The 25,334-nt window shown below is 39.5% G+C and overlaps 1 protein-coding gene across 1 annotated transcript in view; it reads right to left on the reverse strand.

Moving 5' to 3' along the window:
* Positions 1–4,368: 4,368 nt before the first annotated feature.
* The window catches only part of ELAPOR2 (endosome-lysosome associated apoptosis and autophagy regulator family member 2), a 211,648-nt gene continuing 190,682 nt past the window's right edge, over positions 4,369–25,334 (reverse strand). The window contains exon 22 of the mRNA XM_036247350.1: positions 4,369–7,268. Coding sequence (XP_036103243.1) covers positions 7,209–7,268 — 60 coding nt within the window. The 3' untranslated portion in view covers positions 4,369–7,208. The remainder of the gene's footprint in view (positions 7,269–25,334) is intronic.

Below are 25,334 nucleotides of genomic sequence, written 5' to 3' on the forward strand. Positions count from 1 at the left end.
TCCTCGGTTTGTGGCCACATCCCCCAATATCGCCTCCACCTTTACATTGCCTTCTGAGTCTGTCTTTTCCTTCATTTTTCTCTAACAAGGGTATTTCTCACTGGATTTAGGGCCCACCTGGATAATCCAGAATGATAGCATTTCAACATCCTAATGGCATCCGCAAAGGCCCTTTCTCTAAATGAAGTCACATTTCCATGTCCCAGGGATAGGATGTTGACATATCTTTTGGGGAGGCCCACTCTTCAGCCCATGAAGAAGAGAAAGATAAATAAGATGTAGTTTCTGCCTTTAAGAAGCATGAAGACTGTATTCTAATGAGGGAACTATGACTGAGGAAGACAGTGAGAGGAAGGAAGAGGGGAATCAAGGATATGAGGGACCCACAGACTCAATAACCAGGGCCTGGTTAACCAAGACATGCTCATATTATTTTTGAAATATCAAGAAATAATGAGCAGGTATGCAAAAGCCAACAGGACTGGCCTTGAAGGAAATGAAGTGAGGAGTCAGATGTTAGAAATTCTCTTTTTCCTTCTGAATGCATTTGAATCAGCAACCGATTAATCCATCCAAAACTCACCAGATGCTCAAAGACAACAGTGCTCACCAGGCACTGAATTCCCATATGCAAATAAGAACCTGGATTTTCAGGAGTGGGTAGTAGATTCAACAGCACTAGATAAAAAAAAAAAAACAACTTCATCTGTGACTGAAACTGGCAGAAGTGCTGGATCAATGTGCTCAGAATGAGCACCTGCCTGAGATACAGGCTGTGGCAAGGCTGATGGGAGAAAATAAAGCCAATCCACTGATGGAATGTGACAGTCTGAGGAAGGCAATATCAGACACAGAGACACAGCTGATGCCTAAAACAACCAACTTGATCATGGATCTTTTTAAACAAGATAACTAGTCTGTGGGTGAATCTTGAGAAAACTTTTTTGATAGCTGGGTTTTGATCTCTGGTCACTGTATTTTATGCCCTGCCCGTAAACTGAAAATGCAGTAACTAACAGCTGTCACCATTTTCTCCTTCACTGCCACAAATGTTTCCCATTTCAACATGGATCATCTAACATGTGATTCTTAAAATAATTTTTCAAAAAATATTCAGTGTATGTATGGAAAATAGCTGCTATAAAATCTTTTTTACATAAGCCATTTCAAACAAATAGATTTGGGATTGATTTTTTTCTCATTCCAGTAACAGTTCATCCTTCCAGAATATAAACCCAGTTGAGCTGATCCATCTTTGCAAAAACTTTCTGAATTTAAGGCACTCAAGCAGAAGGGTATATACCACTCATTAAAAAACGTAGAACCTAATGATATGATAGACTATCATTGGTTTTCCAAATGATTACAGTTTCTGAAATGCTCTGTGTCCTTTCTGGTTTAAGTAGCTACAGAGTCTCTTGCCTGCTCAGGTTTATCATGGTAAAATATAAAGGTCCCATATTCAAGATGTTAGGCAAGATGGTTTGCAGACCACACAGAGGACAGATTAAGAGAGTAGCTAAGAACAAGGTGATTTGGACAGTGTCCCTTTTCTGTCTTCACCTCTACACTTTCTCGTAGGAAGCCCCCCTTTCCTCCTTATCCACCATGAAAGCTTTGAGCCTCTGAACCACCAGCACAGGCCATAGGCACGGAGCAGCCCGAGAAAGGGAAGCCAGGACGATGGAACACCTGTGAGGATTACCACCACCACAGCTCCACTAAACAGGCCCAAATGTATGAATAGGCAATTATCACTTCTGTTCAGAAAATGTAGATTTACATAATTCCCCCTGGTTTAACTGGTTTGTGTAACCAGAAACCATCTGAGAAAAAGGAAATCTTGCCCTACTCCAAAACAAATTTACCAATATCCACAAGCTATTTTAGACAAAGCTCTTCTTCCAAGAGCTATTAATAAGATGAGGAGAAAAAATAAAAAACAACATATAACAAATTAAAAGCCTTACTGGGACATTTTGTTCAAGGAAATTGGAGATCTCTGTCTTGACCCACCAATCATTAAAGAAATCCTACATGTCTTTTGAAGCTCAGTAAGTCTTCAACAAGGCTTGGTAAATGTGTGTGGGTTGAGGTGTGCCCTGCCTAACCACATACAAAGACCCTCTGCAGTGCTCAGGCTCAAGAACCTACAATGAAGCTACTTTATGTATCAATATCCCCTACATCCATATGGTTACTTTCAATTGCCCTGTATATTGCCCAGCCAGTGTGGCTTGCTGGTTGATTGTTGACCCATGCACCAAGAGGTTGCCAGTTCAATTCCTCGTCGGGGCACATGCCCAGGTTGTGGGCCCAATTTCCAGTGAGGGGAATGCAGGAGGTGGCCAATCAGTGTTCTCTGGCACTGATGTCTCTCTCTCTCTCTCTTGCCTTTCCTCTATTTCTAAAATCAAAAAAGGAAAAAAAAAGTATTTGAAAATAAATAAAATAAATTGCTCTGTATACAAAATTGAATATTATCTACAAATCCAGTTATCTTACCAATGCATGTTATATAAACCTCAATGAGAAAAGGCTTTTAAATTAATCTTGCTGTTTACTCTGAACCAGTTCCCTTGCTTTGGTTTTTATCAGTTGCTGACCAATAACCATAACTAAGTCCAAGAACTGTAAAAGGAACTCAGAATCTGGGTATCTTGTTTTGTCTATTGATTAAACCATCAAGGGAGGGTGATAGGTTATTTTCTTCTCGAACATTTCTAAAGATTTGAGAAACTTTTAAGGTAGTAAGCTCCTAAAGGGCAAAGACTCAAATTCTTCTGAACATTTTGCTTGTGGGCTGCAGTGCTCGCAGGTCAAATCCTGAGCTAAGAATGTGTCTCCATTTTTAAATAGTTGGGGAAAAAAATCAAAAGAGGAATAATATTGTCTTGGTCGGTGTGGCTCAGTTGGTAGGGCGTCATCCCATGCACTGAGCGGTTGCTAGTTCGGTTCCCGGTCGGGGCACACGCCCAGGCTGCAGCTCCACACGCTGGTGGGGGTGGCAGTGGCGGGAGTGGGAGAATGTTGTGCTCTCACATCAATATTTCTCTCTTCTCCCTTCTTCTCTCTAAAAAAATCGATGAACTATTCTAAAAAAATAAAAGAAGAATGATATTTCATGACAAGTGACACTTAAATGAAACTCAGATTTCAGTGTACATAAATAGCTTTATTGGAATGTGGCCACACCCCTTTGTTTACATGTTGTCTGTGGCTGCTTTCATGCTACAGTGGCAGTGAGGAGTTCAGTAGAGCCCCGTAAAGCTGGAAATATTACTTAGCTGACCCTTAACAGAAAAAGTTTGCTGCTTCTGATCTATACAACTACAGTAATAGTATCAATTGACTTCCAATATTCAACCCCATAACAAATTTTTATTTCCTTTATTATCCTAAAATGAACACATCTGAAAATGTTAAACTAAGAGACATGAAACCCAGCAGAGTATAGTCTCTGGCCAGTTACTGTGAACTCCATTTTAATATCCAAGGAGTGAGTCAGGTGTAGAGGCATTTTTTTTTATCCTCACCCGAGAACATTTTTTCATTTTTTGTTCAAATAGAGTGGGAGGGAGGGAGAGGAAGAGAGAAAGGGAAAAACGTTGATGTGAAAGGGACACATCAAGTGGCTGCCTTCTGCACAACCCCAACTGGGGCAGGGACAAACTGCAACCAAGGTACATGCCCTTAGCGGGAACCGAACCCGGGTCTCTCTGGACCGCAGGCCAACGCTCTAACCACTGAGCCAAACTGGCCAGGGCTGTAGAGGCTTCTAAATTTAAGCTTACTTCCCTTGGTACTTTTTCTTTAGGGTTGTACAACCCTAATTTATAATTTTGGCCTATAAACCTGAGAAAATATTTGTGGCTACTATAAAATAGATATGAGGGTATTTTAAGTCTTCTGAAGATCTACATATCTTTTATGTAAAAAGATAAATGTGAGCAACACACTGACTTTAAACTTGTCAATGAAGTCATCTTCCCACCCTAACTCTTGGGAAATTTACTTTCATGAAGAAGAGAGAACTGATCTGAACATTATCTTGCTATTAATAGCAAGAATGACTGTGGCCCTGGCCTGTTTGCCTCAGCAGTTAGAATGTCAGCCCACTGACCAATGAGTTGCTGGTTCGATTCCAGTCAAGGGCCATACCTCAGTTGCAGTTCATCCCCAGTTCTGGTTGGGGTCATGTGGGAGGCAACCAGTCAATGTGTCTGTCTCATATTGATCTCTCTCTCTCTCTCCCCCCCCACTCCCTCCCTCCTCCCTCCCTCCTCCCTCCCTCCTCCTTCCCTCCCACTCTATCTGAAGATACATGGAAAAATATTCTTGGGTGAGGATAAAAAAAAAAGGAATGACTGTGAACCACAAAAAGTAGCTCTATTGATATAGGTCAATGGACAATTGGTCGTATCAATCCTGAAAACCGTAGTTAAATGAGCCACCACCTGGAAACCTGGAGATCCTAGATGGTAAATGACTGGACCCAAGCAATTCTTCCACAGAACCATTTAAACCACCATTTTCCTTGGGAAGAAAATAATGACAAAAGTCTACACAAAAATACTATGAAACATTTTTTAATCCTAGAAAGGACTTGATTGCTAGTAACCAAAAGGGGGAAAAGTCAACAAGAATAAGAGTCAGTCTTTTAAAACAAGTGAACACATATCAAATTGCTTAACATTGTTAAATGGCATGATATAATGTATCCATAGAAGACATGGTCTCATCCAGTGAAAAACTGATTTAAATAGATTTTGACAGAGTGCTAAGAGATATTATAGGTGGCAGTTGACTTAATGAAGTACTTAAGGCTTCAAAACTGCGCCGTTTAGAAAAATAATGAATAACTTCTCCCACCACTTGGGGGGGGGGGTAGGGGAAGGAACAACAAATGTCAATTAGAAGTCATAGAAACATGATTAATTTTTAAAAGCCTGTCAGCATTCTACTGAGCTTTGCAAAGGCAAGACCTAAAACTAAAGTGAATTTTATAGCCGGGACTGGTTGGAATATTTCCCTCATACTATTCTTTCTGTCATACTTTAGTGCTTGGAATAAAATGACAACCACTGGGATCCACAGGAAAAAGGGCAGCTCCATTCCAAAGACAGGATTGAGCTGACAAAAATCTATCTAATATCTAAAATTAGAAATAAATTCTTCAATACCAACTACATTTTAGAGAGTTCATTAAAACTTAAGGCATCTTTGACATGTCAGAGATTTTAGTCCAGTGACAGGAGGAGAAAGAAGCTACCTGGGAGCAAATCCCAATGATCTCTATGGCTTGGAACATGCATGTTGAGCACAGCCGAAGACAAAGGAGAGTGACAGGCAACTGTGCAGGAACTTCCTGACTCTGTCCAGCTGTATAACCTTGCCAGGTTTCTTCTAAAAGGGTGCATTTCAAATGCATTTTCATTCTTCTGTTTAAATTTTGACCAAAAATGGAGAAAGGCTCATTAGCACTATTAGCAAGATTAAAATGAACAATGCCAATAATTTCTTCTTTATAATATTTTTAAAATTAAACATGAAAAAGTTTATACTAATTGATGCCCTTCCTGAATCTCACACCAACAATAAAATAATGGCCATATATTCACAAATCCAATAGCAGAGATATACACAAAAACACACATTCATTCAACAATAGCATCATCCAGTGTTTTACCCACCAGTCAGACAAACATAATTATTTGTTTCCCAGTTTCCACAAAAATAAAGACATAACCCGATAAATCAAAAGTTACAAATCATACCTCATTGAAAGATGTGGGGCAAAACATTTAACAAACCCTGCCCATGTACCCTGCTTCCCTCAGCCAACCACCAGTCTTTTTTAAAATGTGGATTAAGATCTGTAATGATTACTGTTAATTGGAAACAAACCAGAGCACCTTAGATCATCAATGGCCAGGAAACTCCCCTCTTTATCAGTTCTAAAATAATTAGGGTTTGCTCAAAATTGGTCAAATCCAACCTCATTCAAACTTCTTTAATAAATAATATTTCAGTTCTGCTAATACTAGTAATCTGTTATAGGAAATATCAAAATTATCTAGATCATTTTTTAATAAGAACAACACTTATTTCATAACCACATTCTTCTTATGAATACAATTATATGCAATTTTTCAAAACTGAATTCCTGCTTTATTGGCTTAATAAGAAAAACGTCCATAGAAGTCATGATCCTCTAAGTCTTGTAGCAGAATGATAATCATGTAACCTTTCATGCCTGACTTACAGCAAATATCCCACTTATGGAGACCACAGAATTACTCCAATACCTTTATACAGTTATCCATAATTGCACACAAGTCATCTCACTTTTGTCTTCATGATTTTGCAAGGTGATTTGATAAACAAGCTTTCACACTCATTTCAAATCATTACATAAACTGTCGTAAGCCATTTGACTTCTGTGACAGTGTCATTTATTTGTGTTACTGAAAAGTCAAGGTTTCTCCTTACTTTTTTTTTTTTTTTAAAGATTTCTTCAACAGTTCTAGTCAAGCTTTTCTTACCAGTTCCACCAAGAATGGAACTCATAAGTCAATTATAAGTTTAGATGACCCAAGCATATGCTGACTCCTCCAAAAAGATTAGTGCTTACTTAGGCTTCTGAAATCAATAAAGATACCCTATGGGGGGGGAAAAAAAGTTTATTGTCTTTCTTTGTTCACCATTTTAAATAAAAAGAGATGTTTTAAGGTAAATAAATAATGGGAAAAAAAGAAGTATAACTTTAAAATGTTTTCAAATCTTCCCCAAAATATAAACAAAGAAATGACAAAAATGGGATCACAATGCATATGCTGACATCTGCCTTCCAAAGCACTCTTTTTAATGTGAAGTTATAAACAATAAAAGTTATCCATTAATTACATGGCATGCAGCAACAGTGCACTGGTGGGCTTCACCTTGTGTATATACAGCTAAATCTCTTCCTGAGTTGAGCTTCATCTTCAGTGGAGACCCAAACCATTTGCTTTCCTATTTTTGGCAAGATACTTGACCATGTGATAAGGCAATCAAACGTTTCAACCTCCTTCCCTTTTCAGCGGCATGGCCCTTCTCCATAACATCCCCAATGTGCCGGGTACGAGGACAGACTCTAATCTACGGTCCTGTAAAACTAGAGAGCAGGTTTCCTTGTTCATGAGTCTGAAAGCTATAGCACAGTCTTTTCATATATTCGGAGATCTTGAGGATTTCAGTTGAACAGATTCAAAGTGGTCTTCTTTTTCCTAGGAAGGAAAAATATTAAAACAAAATCAACTCACTAAAATTCCAGTAAGATTTTAGGACCTCACATGTCCAAAAGGAACGTCCTGGCAGTCATTTTAATCTACGTACCTGCCACTTGTAATTAGGATTTTACATTTAAATAAGGGTGTCAGATATAAAACAGATAGCATGCCTGCCCTGAAGGATGCTTTTGATATCCAGGAGATAAGACAGACCATCCAAAATAGAAGCAAACACATGATTGCAATTGATACCAAAAGATGTAGCTGTGATTCTTGTGAAGAAACCACTGACACCTTCCTAAGGGGACATCCGACCTAGGTGCTGAAACAGATGACCTTGTCATGTGAATTATGGAAAAAACAGAACTTATAGAAACTAAATATTCTCAAGATAGCATAGGCTACATAATAAAAAAAAGGCTGGCAGAAATAAACACCAATAAGACATAAGATCATTTGTTTGGGGAAAATCTTTTGGGTACATATATGCCAAAGATATTAAAAACAACTCTTCTTTGATAATAAATCAAAATTTTAACACAAATATATCCCTACTGGTGTTTGTGATATGACACATTTGAAATATAGCCTGTTATACTAACACTTGCAAAAGCGTGGATGGATCTTGAAAATATCATTCTAAGCACAGTAAGTCAGATAGAAAAAAGTCAAGAACCATATGATTTGACTCATATGTGAGATATAAAACTGAAAGCAACAAATGCATAAACAAAAAAAATAAACAAAAACTCAGACACAGACAACAGTATGGTGGTTACCAGAGAGAAAGGAGGTGGGGGGTGCAGTAAAGGGTAAAGGAAGTCAAATATATGGAGACAGGAGACTTGACTCTGGGTGGTAACACACAATGCAACACCCAGATGATGTATTACACAATTACACACGTGAAACCTATATAATTTTATTAACCAATGTCACTGTGATAAATTTAGTGAAAAATGATTTAAAATGTACCCTATTAAAATAAATCATGCTTCTTTAATGGGAAAAAAGAAATAAGAGGAATAATTTCTCCCAATGTTTTCACTGTTAAAGTCATAGAAAGCTTTCGAAGGCTGTTGGAATGAGATGGGGGCTGTGCTATCAAAGGGAATATAGAGAAGAACAATAATTTGTTTTATTTTTTATTCATTTATTTTTATCCTCATCCGAGGACATTTTTCCATTTTTTGTTCAGGTAGAGTGGGAGGGAGAGAGAGGAACAGAGAGAGAGAGAGAGAAACATCGGACACATCGAGTGGCCGCCACCCGCACGACCAACCAGGGCCGGGGACAAACTGCAACCGAGGTACATGCCCTTAGCGGGAACCGAACCCGGGTCTCTCCGGACTGCAGGCCGACGCTCTAACCGCTGACCCAAACCAGCCAGGGCAAGAATTTGTTTAAAAATAAAGGAAGTAGGAAGCTGACCAGCCCTAGGAGCAACTGGATGTATTCTAAAGTAGAGAAGTAAAATGAGAAAATGGGAAGTTGACACTGAGTATCTGTCAGGAAAAATAAGGTTGCTTTTGTGTTTTTTCTCAATGAGTGAAGTCCAAGGCTTCAGACAAGCTTTGAGGCCACAGGGACAGGATTATAGGGAGAAAAGTCACAGCATGAACCCCAACATTTTGCTTTTCCCAGGCTTTGTTGAGATGACAAGTCCCTGGGAAAACAGACTGCAAATCTCAGCACTCCCACTCACTGGCTCTGTGAGAGCTCGCCTGAAGCCTCATTGCCACACTTAATATTTTCATACTTCCATTGATAACTCAGATTTTTATTAAGCACCCACTGTGTCGTACAAGAACACGACTAGACTTCAGGGATGCAAAATGTCTGTCTTCAAGGACCCCAAAGTGTATTACAAGAAAGAGCTTTCGGGCATCGCCATGAAGTAGAATGGGAATCTGAGATTTTTGTGACCTTTCCTTGAGACGTTTGATTTACATGTTCCTGAGGGGAGGGCAGGTAGAAACCTTTTGATTACCCTCAAGGTAATACTCAGAGTAAAACACTTAAACCCTGCATAAAATTATGTTAGCTTCCTAGAGCTTTAGTTGCCATGTTTTCTGTGTTCACAGGGGATTTTGCTCCTATCACTGATATGGTGGGTGGGTGTGTGTGTGTGTGTTGGTAGTTAGCACCACTAACTGATTGACTGAAACTTCCTGGTGGCAGGAATTTTATCTTGTTCATTTTTAATTCCTAAAACATAAAACATGACCCAAGGCCTAGTACATGGTAGGCCGTAAATCAGTTGTTATGCAAATGTATGAAATATCACATTGTAGAAGGGAAAACACTGTATTGAAACTGAGAAGACGAAATTTCTAATTCTCATCTAACTCTCTCTTGAACAAATAAGTGAACCTCTCTAGGTATCAGCTTACTCATGAATTAAATAAAGATGCCATACAAAACATATTTTTAAGTGCTAAATTCAAAAATCTACTGAAAATTCAACTTCTCCCAGTAGCTCCCCTGTACCTTGTCACTATACACCTTACTGTACTCCCTTCTCCTCTGTATTCCAAAGAACCCTACTCAATGTTCTCGCTGCACTGAATGCTCGTGTGCGCACGCCCGTGTGTGTGTGTAATGTTCATGTGTCCTCCATCAATAAACTAGGTCATCTCTGAGATAAGAAACTGTGTATAATTTGGCACATCACCTAGACCTGGTGGGGTGACTAACATAGTGTCTCATAAATAACTGTGAAATTAAGAAATAAAAGAAGGCTAGATGGTATAGCTCAGTGGAATAAGCATCCTTCCATAGACTGAGAGGTCCCAGTTCAATTCTGGGTCAGGGCACTTGCCCCAGTTGGGGGCTTGATTTCCCAGTAGGGGGCATGCAGGAGGCAGCCAATCAATGTTTCTCTTTCACATCAATGTTTCTCTCTCTCTCTCTAAAAAATCAATAAAAAACATATTTAGTACATAAAAATACTAAAAATGTAGGCAACAAAATTTCAGACATCACACGCATCAGAATTTTCACTGATACAATACCTGAGACAAGAGAAACAAAGGAAAAAATTAATAAATGGGACTACATCAAACTAAAAAGCTTCTGCACAGCAGCAGCAGCAGCAACAACAACAACAACAACAACAACAAAAACAAGCATCAAAATGGAAAGGGAACCCACTATATGGGAGAGCATAATTTCCAGTGATACATTAGATAAGGGGTTAATTTCCAAAATATATAGAGTACTCATACAACTCAACAAAAGGAAGACAAAGAACCCAATTAAAAAATGGACAGAGGACCAAAATAGACACCTCTCCCAATAGGACATACAAATGTCCAAGAGACATGAAAAATGCTCATCATCACTAATCATCAGAGAGATGCAAACTAAAACAACTACGAGGTATCACCTCACACCTGTCAGAATGGCCGCCATCAACAAATCATCAAACAGCAAGTGCTGGCAAGGGTGTGGAGAAAAGGGGACTCTAGCACACTGTTGGTGAGAATGCAGACTGGTACAGCCCCTATGGAAAACAATATGGTGTTTCCTCAAAAAATTAAAAATTGAACTGCCATTTGATCCAGCAATATATCCTAAGAAGCCTGAAACACCAGTCAGAAAGAATATATGTACCCTTATGCTCATAGCAGCACTATTTACAATTGCTAAGATCTGGAAACAGCCCAAGCGTCCATCAATAGATGAGTGGATAAAAATGATGTAGTACATATACACAATGGAACATCACGCAGCTATAAGAAAGAAAGATTTCTTATCCTTTGAGATGTCATGGAAGGACCTGGAGAGTATTATGCTAAGCAAAATAAGCCAATCGAAGAAAGACAAATACCACATGATCTCACTTATCTGTGAATATAATGAATTAAAATAAGTTGATGAACAAAATAGACCCAGAGACATAGAAAGGAGTATGGTTCAGACTGACCAACCTCAGAGGAGGGGGGCGGAATAAAGGGATGAGATAAACCAAAGGACTTATATGCACGTATACATAACCAATGGACATAGACAACAATGCTGGGAGAGGGAGGAGGCCGGATCGGGAGGAGGGTGTCTAGTGGGGAAAAAGGAGAAATATCTGTAACAAAAATAAATTAATAAAAATTACAACAACAACAATAAACATACATTAAAAGAAAAGAAATAAAAGGAAAAAAATTTTAATTGCTAAGAAAAGTAAAGAAAAGCAAATATATAAATAAAATCCCACAAGTCCAATACATTGGTAGGAAAGCACCAGCTAAGGTATGGCCTTTAGAACATGAATATGGATATGTCAGATTAAGCAAACCTTATATGACACAGTAGTTAAAACAATTGTAAACATTTTTGCTCCATGAAACCGTGCATAACAAAAAACTTTAAATGGGATATACAATAAGACTTATGCAATGATATTCATAGCCAAACACTGTATCCATCAACAAGAGAATGGATAAACAAATGTTGGTATATCCATAAAATAGAATTCTACTCTAGAATAGATAGGAATCTATTGCAGATTAACACAAGGTGGATGAATCTCAGAAACATTTTTCTGAGTGAAAGTAAACTTACTCAAAATATGACATTGTGTAATTACAATTATATGAAGTCTAAAACAGATGCAACTTATGTATAGTTTAAAAAGAGTATTACAGTAGTTTCCTTTGGGCCTAAGGATGGGGACTGATTGCATACAAAGAACATGAGTTTACTTTCAACGGTGAAATTAAAGTTCTATATCATAATAGAATTTGGTATTGCACAGGTATATGCATTTCTCAAAATTAACCAAATCATGTACTTGTGATGTGTGCATTTCACTTTATGTGAAATTTTACCTTAAAATATTACCCTGGCCAATGTGGCTCAGCTGGTTGGAGCATTATCTCATACACTGAAAGGTCATGGGTTTGATTCCCAGTCAGGCACATACCCAGCTTTCAGACTTGACCTGGTTGGGGTGGGTATGGGAGGAAACCAACAGATGCCCCCCACACACACCGCCCCTTACTCTCTCTCTAAAATAAATTTTAAAATACCAAAATAAAAATATTTAATTCTCTTATCAATTATATATCCTAAGTGCTTAGGGGTAAAATGTATTAAAGTCAGGGACTTACTGTGAAATGCATAAAAAAAGATGTATTAAAAAATAGAGATGGAGATATGTTGAGATATATAATAAAGCAAACATAGTAAAATTTAGGTGGTTGGTGTGTGACTGTACATCTGTATAATGCTTTCATGTTTTCTGTAATATTTAAATTTTTCTTTTGAAATGATTTTAAATTATTATATTGACTAAAATTACTATTCAAAACAAAAATTGTCTATTTCTCAAAGAGAAAAATTCTATCTTCCATCTTGTTTCCTGTGACTGTTTTCAAGAACCTTTTCAAGCTTTCAATTCTCTAGCTATAAAATAACAACAGTGGAGGTAATTCAATATGAGGAAACACTTAAAAGCTTATGGATAACTCATAGATACAGACAACAGTGTGGTGAAGGCTGGCAGGGAAGGGGTCAATGGAGGTGGGGAGGGGGATATCTGTAATCCTTTCAACAATAAAGATAAATAAAAAAGTTAAATTTAAAAAAGTTTATGTAATACTTAATCTACACTATCCCCTAAATAGTTCCCACTTATTCTTTCAGATTCAGCTTAGAAGTCACTTTATATTAAAAAATCTTCTCTGGCCCATAAATGCTTCTTTTGTTTTTGTTTAGTTTTGTTAATCCTCACCCAAGGTTATTTTATTCCATTGAGTTTTTGAGAAAATGGAAGGGAGGGAGGAAGGGTGTGAGGAGGAGAGAGAGAGACACATCAATTGGTTCCCTCCTACATGGGCCCTGATCAGGGCCCAGGATAGAACCTGTAACCCAGGTATGTGCCCTTCACCAGGAAGCAAACCCTTGACCCTTCGGTGTGTGGGCTGACACTGTAACCACTTAGCCACACTGGTCAGGGCCCTAAATGCTTCTTTTATTATAAGGTAATGCCCTCATAAACAGGAAATCACAAGATCAATCTAGGTAAGAAGTCTGAGTAAACTGATGATGGAAAATAATTCTCCATGGGTCTTGTATTTCTGCATGTGTTGTGAGGAAGAGATTGGTTGTCCTTCTTCCTAGATAGTCATATCAGAGATGTTTATATAACAAAAGCCTTGGATGGTACAAATAATGTCTCCTACTAGAACAAAGGAAAAGTTTGCTTATAGTCCTAAAAGCTAGAGATAGTGTCTTCCTCTCTGAAACAAATGGCAAACAAGCTTACTGCCTCTTATAAAACATTCAGGTTCCCCAAGCTAAGGGTTCCTCTTCTATACCCTAACCCACTGTGTGTATAGGGACCAAAGCAAACATGGCCATTTTGGTTACTGCTATATCTCTGAGTAATAAGTATATTTTGTCTCTGACCCAAGACACACCTTCAAAAGTGTCCTTGAAAGTATGATAGGTTAATTTGTTGGATAACAAGTAGAGTGAAATTTCATAGTTCTCACAGTTCTTCACTGTTTTGCTGATGAGGATGGGAAACTGACACAGAGGTATCTTTCTGGAAGTCGAAGAATGACACCTCCACATACTAGTTAGCAAGATTTGATGAAAGCCCATGAGAATTGGTAGCAAACATGTTGATCAAAATACATGGTCAACCAGGCAATAATATAATCTTCTACTTTATTGCCTGGAAATGAAGAGGAGCTGGGGAGGTGGTTGCAGTGTAAGTACTGGAAAGTGGGTTTAAAGAGTTCACAGTTAGGTCCCAAATCGTGACCTGGATGTTGTTCATTCTCCTCTGGGCAGGAGGATTTCCTCACCAATCAGGCAATCAGCTTCAGGGGTGCCCCAGGGAGATAACTAACACTAAAATCCTAATGGAAAAAAAAGTTTTCAAAATCTTTGGGAGCGGAAAAAAATTGCGGCGGAGTGAACGGAAGCTACACAGTCTCCCAGAACCAAACTGGAATTACAACTAAAACACACACAAATCGACGGGAAAAAGCAACAGAAAAGCAGCCTGGAGGACCATATAACGAGGGACACTGACTCCATCCTGGTAGGCTTGCAAAGGCGCCAGATGGGGGCTGGGAGCCCACGGTGGGCAGCGGCCTTAGCTGTGAGCGGCGCCCTCGGGTTACACTCCCAGGCGGCTCCACAGCGCAGCCGGGACAGAGGCTGAAACAGCCACAGCCACTCACCTTGGGCTCCAGCAGACGTAGGGCAGACTGGACTGGAGCTGTGTCGGGACACTCGGGATCTGGAGGGTGCTCAGAACTTTGGCTGAGTGCAGCCACTCAGGACGGTGGCCACATTGCTCCTTCCCAGGGCTCTGAGAGAGGCAGCAGCCTCTCCCTCAGAGATCCAACCCCACCCTGTGGGCCATTAAAGTGCTAATTGAGGCTCACTAACAACCAGCATCTGCCCCACCCTCAGGAAATCCCCTTGTGCTAAGCACCCTGAGGGAGCTTTTCAATCAACTGACAACGCAAAACTCATCAAGTAACCTAGACTGCTAGCCTCCAGGCAAAAAGCTACAGTATAACAGTACCTTTCCTGGGCTGGCAACTTTAACCAGGAAAGTAAGACTTCACAGTGTTGTTCAACGAGGGTCCTCCCTCGCTCATCTAAACACAGGAGAGGGAGCCACAAACAGCAGAACACCAACACCCACAGGGAAAACTTGACAGGCTCCAAAGCCCACAGTGATAGCCAAAATGGTGAAACACAGAAACAGAAGCCAAATGAAAAAGCAAGAGACCTCCACCGAAGATGAGATCAATGTGGAGCAACTAGGCATGTTAACAGAGCTAGAATTCAGAGCCATGATCTTGAGAAAGCTGAACAGCATGAGTAAGGAAATAGAGACACTGAAAATAAGCCAATTGGAAATTAAAAACCAACAAGAAGAGATAAAAAATGATATATCAGAAATGAAAAACACATTGGAAGGTTTAAAAGCAGAGTAAAGGAAGCTGAGGACCGGATCAGTGAATTAGAAGACAGAGTAGAAAAAATCAACCAATCAGAAAAACAAAAGGAAAAAACTATTAAAAAAACAGGAAGACAGCTTAAGAGAACTATGGGACAACTGGAAACGTAATAATATTCGCATCATAGGAGTCCCCGAAGAAGAAGAAAATGAGCAAGGGATAGAGAATATATTCAAAAAAATAGTGAGAGAAAACATCCCTAATTTGGTGAAGGAAGAAGGCATTCAAGTTCAAGAAGCACAGAGAGTCCCAAGTAAGAAGAACCCAAACAGGCCCACACCAAGACACATAGTAATTAAAATGCCAAAAAATTAAAGACAAAGAGAGAATCCTAAAAGCAGCAAGAGATAAGCAACAGGTTACCTACAGAGGGAACCCCATAAGGCTCTCAGCTGACTTCTCACAAGAAACACTACAGGCCAGAAGAGAATGGCATGAAGTAATCAAAGTCATGAAAAACAAGAATCTGAATCCAAGACTACTCTACCCAGCAAGGCTATCATTCAAAATACAAGATCAAATAAAGAGCTTCCCAGACAAAAAAAGGCTAAGGGAATACATTAGCACCAAACCAGCACTGCAAGAAATGTTAAAAGGACTGCTGTAATTAGCAGTAGAAATGGGAAGAAAAATAGAACCACACTAAACAAAAATGGCAATAAATAAGTACATATCAATAATCACCTTAAACGTAAATGGATTGAATGCTCCCATAAAGAGACACAGAGTAGCTGATTGGATAAGAAAGCATGACTCATCTATATGTTGTTTACAAGAGACCCACCTCTCAACAAAAGACTCACATAGGTTGAAAGTGAAGGGATGGAAAAAAATTTTCCAAGCAAATGGAAAGCAAAAAAAAAGCTGGGGTAGCAATTCTCATATCTGATAAAATAGATTTCAAAATGAAGACCATAACTAGAGACAAAGACGGCCACTACATAATATTGAAAGGATCTATCCAACAGGAAGATATAACCTTGATAAACATATATGCACCCAATATAGGAGCACCAAAATATATTAAAAATCTTCTGGAGGACTTCCAAGGAGAAATCGACAACAATACAATCATAGCAGGGGACTTCAACACCCCTTGACAGCACTGGATAGATCCTCTAGGCAAAAAATTAGCAAGGAAACAGAGACTCTAAATGAAGCACTAGACCAAATGGATTTAATAGATATCTATAGAGAACTACACCCCAAAACTACAGAATATACATTCTTCTCAAGTGCACATGGGACATTGTCAAAGATAGACCACATGATAGGACACAAACTAAATCTCTACAAGTTCAAGAAGATTGAAATCATATCAAGCATCTTCTCAGATCAAATGGCATGAAACTAGAAATCAACTGCAACAAGAACATGCAAAGACATTTCAACACATGGAGGCTAAATAGCATGTTATTAAACAATGAATGGGTCACCGAGGAGATCAAGGAAGAAATTAAAAACTTCCTGGAAACCAATGAAAATGAACACACAACAACACAAAATCTATGGGATGCAGCGAAAGCAGTTCTGAGAGGGAAGTTCATAGCACTACAGGCCTACCTCAAAAAATAAGAACAATTTCTAATTGACTGTCTAACCTCACAACTTAAAGAATTAGAAAGCAAACAAAAAGAAAACCCCAGAGCAAGTAGAAGGAAGGAAATAGTAAAAGATAAGAGCAGAAATAAATGACATAGAGACCAAAAAAACAATTCAAAGGATCAATGAAACAAAGAGCTGGTTTTTCAAAAAGATAAACAAGATTGATGGACCCTTAGCTAGACTCACCAAGAAACAAAGAGAGAGAACCCAAAGACACAAAATCAGAAATGAAAGAGGAGAAGTAACAACCAACACCACGGAAATACAAAAGATCGTTAACAACTACTATGAACAACTATATGGCAACAAATTCAACAATCTAAGCGAAATGGACAAATTTCTAGAAACACACAGTCTCCCAAAACTATTCCCAGAAGACATAGAAAACTTGAACAGACCAATAACAACTAAGGAAATTGAAGAGGTAATCAAGACTCTCCCAGCAAACAAAACCCCAGGCCCAGATGGCTTCACAGGAGAGTTTTACCGAACATTCAAAAAAGAACTAACACCCATTCTCCTCAAACTATTTAAAAAAATGCAAGAAGAGGGAAGACTTCCAAACACGTTCTAAGAGGCCAGCATAATTCTAATTCCAAAACCAGAAAAAGACACTACGAAGAAAGAAAACTACAGGCCAATATCCCTGATGAACATAGATGCCAAAATCCTGAACAAAATATTAGCAAATTGGATCCAGAAATACATCAAAAAAATTATTCACCATGACCAAGTGGGATTCATTCCAGGGATGCAAGGCTGGTACAATATTCGCAAATCAATAAATGTGATACACCACATAAACAAAATGAAGAATAAAAACCACATGATCATATCAATAGATGCTGAAAAAGCACTTGAAAAAATCCAGCATCCATTTCTGATAAAAACGCTCAGCAATGTAGGAATAGAGGGATCATATCTCGACATAATAAAGGCCATATATGAAAGACCTACAGCCAACATCATACTCAATGGACAGAAACTAAAAACATTTCCATTAAGAACAGGAACAAGACAGGGATGTCCACTTTCGCCACTCTTATTTAACATTGTACTGGAAGTCTTAGCCACAGCAATCAGACATGAAGAAAAAATAAAAGGGATCCAAATTGGAAAGGAGGAAGTGAAAATGTCATTATTTGCAGATGACATGATATTATACATAGAAAACCCTAAAGACTCCATCAAAAATCTACTAGACTTAATAAATGAATTTGGCAAAGTAGCAGGATACAAAATTAACATCAAGAAATCGACGGCATTCTTGTACACCAATGATGAACTCACAGAAAGAGACACTGAGAAAACAATCCCATTTACCATCGCGCAAAAAAAATAGGATACCTAGGAATAAACTTAACCAAAGAAGTAAAGGACTGTGGGAGACTGTTTACATGGCATCCATTTTGCTAAAATCTGCTCTGCCATCTCCTGCCCAAAGGCAGGATACCTCTGTATACAATGTGTCTGCATTCCTTTAAGGAACTATTTACTCAGCCAGTTATGCTCTGTTTATCTTTTGTTCTACCCGGGATATTTACGTGATATTTACTTGAAATTGCTTCGGGGTGGTTACCACAAACATCGCTTGGCAACAAATGTTCTTGTTTTTCTGCTTCTTGCCCTATATATAGTGTGGATCTCCCCAGAATAAACTAGACTTGATCAGAGATATTTACCTGATATTTACTTTGGGGTGGTTACCACAAACATCGCTTGGCAACAAATGTTCTTGTTTTTCTGCTTCTTGCCCTATATATAGTGTGGATCTCCCCAGAATAAACTAGACTTGATCAGAGCCCTGTCTTGTCTCCATTTCTGTGTCTCTTGTCCCTCCTCATCCTCACTCCCCCTCTAGAGTCCTCGTTGCTTGTGCAGGTCGGGTCAAAGGACCGATTTGCAGAAAACTACAGGTCATTTAAAAAAGAAATGGAGGAAGATATAAAAAAGTGGAAGCACATATCCTGTTCATGGATTGGAAGAATTAACATCATTAAAATGTCCATACTACCCAAAGCAATCTATAGATTCAACGCAATCCCCATCAAAATACCAACGACATATTTCATAGAACTAGAACAAATACTTCAAAAGTTCATATGGAACCAAAAAAGACCCCGAATAGCCACAGCAATCTTGAAAAAGAAAAACAAAGTAGGTGGGATCACAATACCAGATATCAGGTTATACTACAAAGCGACTGTAACCAAAGCAGCCTGGTACTGGCACAAGAACAGGCATATAGACCAGTGGAACAGAACTGAAAACCCAGAAATGGACTCAAGGCAATACGCTCAATTAATATTTGACAAAGGTGGCAAGAGCATACAGTGGAGTAAAGACAGCCTCTTTAATAAATGGTGTTGGGAAAATTGGACAGCTACATGCAAAAAAATGAAACTAGACCATCAACTTACACCATACACAAAAATAAACTCAAAATGGATAAAAGACTTAAATGTGACCCGTGAATCCATAAAAATTGTAGAAGAAAATGTAGGCAACAAAATTTCGGACATCATACGGAGCAGAATTTTCACTGATACATTACCTAAGGCAACAGAAATAAAGGAGAAAATGAACACATGGGACTACATTAAACTAAAAAGCTTCTGCACAGCGAAAGAAACAATCATCAAAATGGAAAGGCAACCCACTGTATGGGAGAACATCATTGCCAATGATGTATCAGATAAGGGGTTAATTTCCAATATATTGGAAATTACAACTCAACAAAAGGAAGACAAAGAACCCAATTAAAAAATGGGCAGAGGAGCTGAATAGACACCTCTCCAAACAGGACATACAAATGGCCAAAAGACATATGAAGAAATGCTCAACATCACTAATCATCAGAGAGATGCAAATGAAAACAACAATGAGGTATCACCTCACACCTGTCAGAATGGCCGCCATCAACAGAGCATCAAACAAGTGTTGGCGAGGGTGTGGAGAAAAGGGGACTCTAATACACTGCTGGTGGGAATGAAGACTGGTGCAGCCGCTATGGAAAACAATATGGTGCTACCTCAAAAAATTAAAAATTGAACTTCCATTTGACCCAGTGATCCCACTGCTGGGAATATACCCTAAGAAGCCTGAAACACCAATCATGAAGAATATATGTACCCCCGTGTTCATAGCAGCACTATTTACAATAGCTAAGATCTGGAAACAGCCCAAGTGTCCACCAGTAGACGAATGGATAAAAAAGCAGTGGTACATATACACAATGGAGTACTATGCAGCGGTAAGAAAGAAAGATCTCTTATCCTTTGAGACGACATGGAGGGACCTGGAAAGTATTATCCTAAGTGAAAGAAGCCAAGCAGAAAAAGACAAATACCACATGATCTCACTTATATACGGAATATAATGAACATAACAGTCTGAGGAATACAGTAGACCCAGAAACATGGAAGTAGGGCACAGACTGACATCCCTTAGAAGAGGGGGTGGGGGGGTGGGAATAGATAAACCACAGAACTTACATGCATGTATGCATGACCAATGGACATGGACAACTAAGCCGGGGACGGGGCGGAGGTGGGGTGGGGTGGGGGGTGCCAATGGGGTAAAAAGGTAAAATATCTGTGACAAAAAAATAAATAAGAAATTCAAAAAGAAAAAAAAAAGAAAAAAAAGTTTTCACTCCCTCTTTGACAACAGTTACAGACACATAAACCTATAATAAGCATTAAAACAAAATGAAATCCACTTATGGGCAGAAACTAGGTAAATTGTTGGTACTTTGGCTGGTTCACTTTGGAGATGATTGTGGCAGGACTCAGTGATGCTTAAGTAAGAATGGCAACAGCTAGGCTATCTTAAGGCACTTGCAGCCCATCATGTCAACTTTAGAGCCATTCAAAAATGATAGTAAAAGGCCTCAGAAGAAATAAAAAATAAAATAAGAGACCTCAGAGATTCTATAGTGGGTCCTGGCTACAATAACAGAGATCTGGCTTTCTCTGGGAAATTTCCTGGGACTAATTCCCACAGGAAAACCCTGTGTGGCAATGACTAGTATTTGAGCTCTTACTGCTCCAGATTGGGTTTACAAGGTGGAAGGTCACAGGAGAATGCGAAACTGATCTGAAAGAATCTTGATAGATGAGTGATCAGCCCCACCTGAACATTTTCCCTACCCTTTATTTTAAAACCAGGCATTAACTGAGATGTTTTGACATGGGAGCAAGAAATACGGTGGATTCCTTTTTTAAAAAAAAGACTACAATATGTACGTCAAGCCCCAAGTCAATAAAATGATACATAGATTCAACAAATAGGGTTTAAGCAAGGTTTGCAGTGGGGAAGGAAAGGTAATGTGACTTTGTGCGAGAGGTTCTACATGCCTGTTCAAGATGCTGTTGTTGCCCTGGCCGGTTTGGTTCAGCGGTTAGAGCGTTGGCCTGCGGTCCTGAGAGACCCGGGTTCGGTTTCCGCTAAGGGTGCGTACCTCGGTTGCAGTTTGTCCCCGGCCCTGGTTGGTTGTGCGGGTGGCAGCCACTCGATGTGTTCCTTTAACATCGATGTTTCTCTCTCTCTTTCTCTCTGTTCCTCTCTCCCCCTCTCACTCTACCTGAACAAAAAATGGAAAAATGTCCTCGGGTGAGGATGAGGATAAAAAATTTAGAAAAAAATGCTGTTGCTGCTTCTACATCTGAATATGTAGTAGGAATTGATGATATGTGTTTGTACTTCCTCATCTCATAAATATCAAAGGATATTCCCCTGATCAAGAGCAGCCACATGGAGGATACCCCAGGGGTCCTAACTCCTCTGCTATCTGCAACAAATGTGTGAGTAAGGATTGTACAGCCAGTCATTCCATGAGGTGGACAAATACCTCTTCTGATGCTCAAAGTTCTCACTATATAAATGTTGTCCTGTTGGTGACAAGTCAGAAGTCTGTCTTAACAGTCTCGCCTGTGTTTTCAGACTTCTGCCAGCAGAGATGGCTGATCAACCCCCACAAAATCCAGAGACCTGCTAAGATAAATTCCTTGAGATTAAGTGGGCAGATCCACATTGCTAAGTTTAGCCAGCAGTCAAAGAAAAATAAGCAGCACATCACTGGACTCTGCAATTGGAAGCAGTATGGCCTCACTTGAGTATTCTACTTGCTTTTTTTTTATCAGCTACACCAAGAAGTGGGCCCAAACTAACAGGCTGTGTTAAAAGCTGTCCAGCAAGCTGAGTCATGCTCTCTACCTTATTGGCCTCACAACCCTAATGACCCCTTTGTGATATAATTCACTATAATTAATGATTTTGCCCATTAGAAACTCTGGCAATGGGAAGCTGCCTTCCCCCAGACACATCCTTTGGGGTTTTGGACTCATCACCTCCTTGACATGGGCACTCTTAAAAAAACAGCCACCTGCTTATTACTGAGCTCCTGTCAAAACTTAATGCCATTTTCCTGCACACCTGTGACTCTATAAACCTGACAGTCCCACTCATGATGAGTCAACAAGGTTGAAAGGGCACAAGAAGCTTCACTTGTCAAATATAAGTGGGATATTCTAGGATACAGCTTGTCTGGTCCAAGCAGCATCTCAGCTTTACATGAAAATATGGCAGCATACCCTTTGGGAGAAACCTTATCCCCTATCTAACCAATCAAAACAAAGTTATTAGCTCCATGGAGCCCTTAGTTAATTGATATTCTACTATTTGGCTGGACCTAGTTCACTGATGGTTTGGTTGAGCTGAAACACAATGGTGCCCACTAACTTCTGCAGCTATCTCAGGACCAGGTATGCATAACTGAAAACCTACAAGATTGCTCAGCTCCATGGAAAGAACCCAAAGCCATTCTCATAGCTGTGGTCAATATATCTCTTGATAAGACTTGCTATATTTTTACTGACTTAAGCTATTATAGGGTCAGTAAACTGTCTGGCCTGACATGTGGGAAACTACAGACTGGAATATTAGTCATCCTTCTTTGGGACTGAAAACCCTGGGGAAAAATCTTAGGTGCTGATTAGATAATCTGGGTCACTCATGTTGATGCCAACAGTAAGGTCCCATCATCTGAAAATACCAAATAGAATTAAGTATCTGATAGAGATGGCACTAGACAGTCTGCCCCAAATGCCCAGCATAGCAATGAATCTGCTAGTACAGACTAGGCATGAAATACTCTATTTTTCTGATGCAGAGGTTATCAAAGCATGCCAGACTTGGGAATCATGCAAAAAGTTTACCAGTTTGTCTTGGCAAATGGATTATATCAGACCTTTGTCCACCTCTCTGGTCTATACTGGTGCTTCACCATGTATGACACCTACCTAGTCAGGATATGGTGTTGTGCTGTTCCAGTCTGATCAGCTAACTCCAGTCTCACCATTATGGCCCTTGAAACAAATCTGCTTAATGTTTGTGGCTTCGTGGACAATTGGAAGTCTGACAATGGTTTCCTTTTTATCACAAAACCTAGCCAGTGATGGGCTGAGAGTAGAGGGCCTTCCAAAGGCATATGGTACTACTGAGCATTGGAATGGCCTTCTCCAAAATTGACTTAAAAAGATTTCTGCTCTATCTCCCTCACCTCTTCCTGGACACACATCTTAGTAGGGCAGTCTGGTTATTAAATATGGTGTCTGCAGAAAGGGATCATCTCCTTTTGGCTACTCCATGGAAAGGGAAACTGGGGAAAGATACTGTCTGATTCCATATAAGGTTATATACATCATATGAAAATCCAGGATTCTGCTCTGACCACTCCTGGGTATGGTGTCCTTATTTACTGCCAGGATGTTCCTGGTGATAGCCCCTCTAGAAAGGAGCCTAGAAGATTCAACTAGAATTCTGGTTTAGTCATTCATCTTGTTGGATTGCCATTATCCTAGATCAAAAGGATAATGACCACTTGGTTGAATACACTGCTCATCAAGTTCCCCTATGCCTACATGGACAAAGATGAGGGACACACTGGCTGCCATGCATTTTTAAAAATACCCTTGTCCCTCTTTCATCTGAATGTTCTGGAATATAGGTCTAGGTGCCAGTAGGGGATGAGTGGAAATAAGGTGAAGTTTTAGCTACTAAAATGGAACAAACCGATTTTGTGGCAGAACAACAACAATGCAGCCTGATAATGAGGCACCTGGGAAGGAGGTACCTTAGACCCTAGGAGGCATCCTGTTACCTTCTCATAAAGGAAAATGCCTTGGTGTTCCCTTCTCAAAATGTTGTAAGTGCCTTAAACTTAACTGATTACTGGGTTTACCATATCCACCAGATGCTGTAACAATGATTTGTTTGCCATTCTCCTTAAACCTACTGAGAAATCTATCAGAAACAGTGTGGGCTGGCCCCAGCTCCTGCCCCAGAATAACAACAATCAATTCATCTATTCTCACAGCCATCACTCAGTCATTCCATGAGGTGGACAAATACCAACCAGTATGAGGCACGGACAAACAGGAAAAGTTGGACCTACTGCACTCAGGTAGTCTCCCCAAAGAAAAGGAAGAGACACAATTATTTAGGATGAATGAGGAACCCTGCAGCAAGGAGGCTGAAGGCACTGCTAATCTGTACTGCCTAACTATGTCGGTTCTGCTCGGTGTCCCCAACAATTGTAAATAATACTTTCTTTCCAGATGCACCATGTCTTCCTTCCCTCCTCAAAATATGGCAGCTTGCACTTGAACCCTAGGAGTGGTCATAATTTAACTATTTATGGAGACATTACCAATAGATCACATACCTCTTAGACAACTGCAAGGATCTTTCCAAAACCAGATTACTCTTGGTTACTAAGTGGAGGTTCCTAGAGGAATAACTGACTTGTCATTTGTACTCACGTTATGGGCAGTTATTTAGTTGTAAAGGTGGTACAAAATTTGTCTCTGTCTTTAGCTAAATAAATGAATGAATAACATCACTTCTGCTATCAAAGGCATTCAGGTTAATACCAACTCACTGTCCACACACTGTTATGGACAAAATAATTGTCCTATATTTCCTCCTTGAGGACCACCAGAGTCTGTGCAACTACTAAAATATTACCTGGACTGTCTTGTTGAATTGTAATCACACTAGATGAAAAGGATAATAACCACTTGGTTGACTACACTACTAACCAAATTCCCCTACCACAATCTAAGAAGACAAAAGTATAACCTATACTGGGGCTCTGCAAATTTTTGAAAACTAACTTGACCCTCTTCCTCCTGAATCTTATGGAGAAAAGATCTTGGTGCCTGTGAAAAGGTCTCAGGCTGACCGTAAAGGTCAATACTGAGACATAGAGAGAAAGCCCCCTAGCTTCTAAGGTGGACCCTGATGGTTTATGGGATTTGTTCAGATAGTTGGGTCTGGGTCCCTGGGTTATGATCAAGGTTAATAAACAGGTTGATCTCACCTTGCTGACTGGTTTTCTGTTGGTAGTAGCTTTACTTAAGTGCTGTATGAAGCAAATTGACCAGATTTGATTATAGCCTGTCAATTAATC

The sequence above is a fragment of the Molossus molossus genome, unplaced genomic scaffold (assembly GCF_014108415.1).
Source record: "Molossus molossus isolate mMolMol1 unplaced genomic scaffold, mMolMol1.p scaffold_m16_p_7, whole genome shotgun sequence".
Taxonomy (NCBI): Eukaryota; Metazoa; Chordata; class Mammalia; order Chiroptera; family Molossidae; genus Molossus; species Molossus molossus.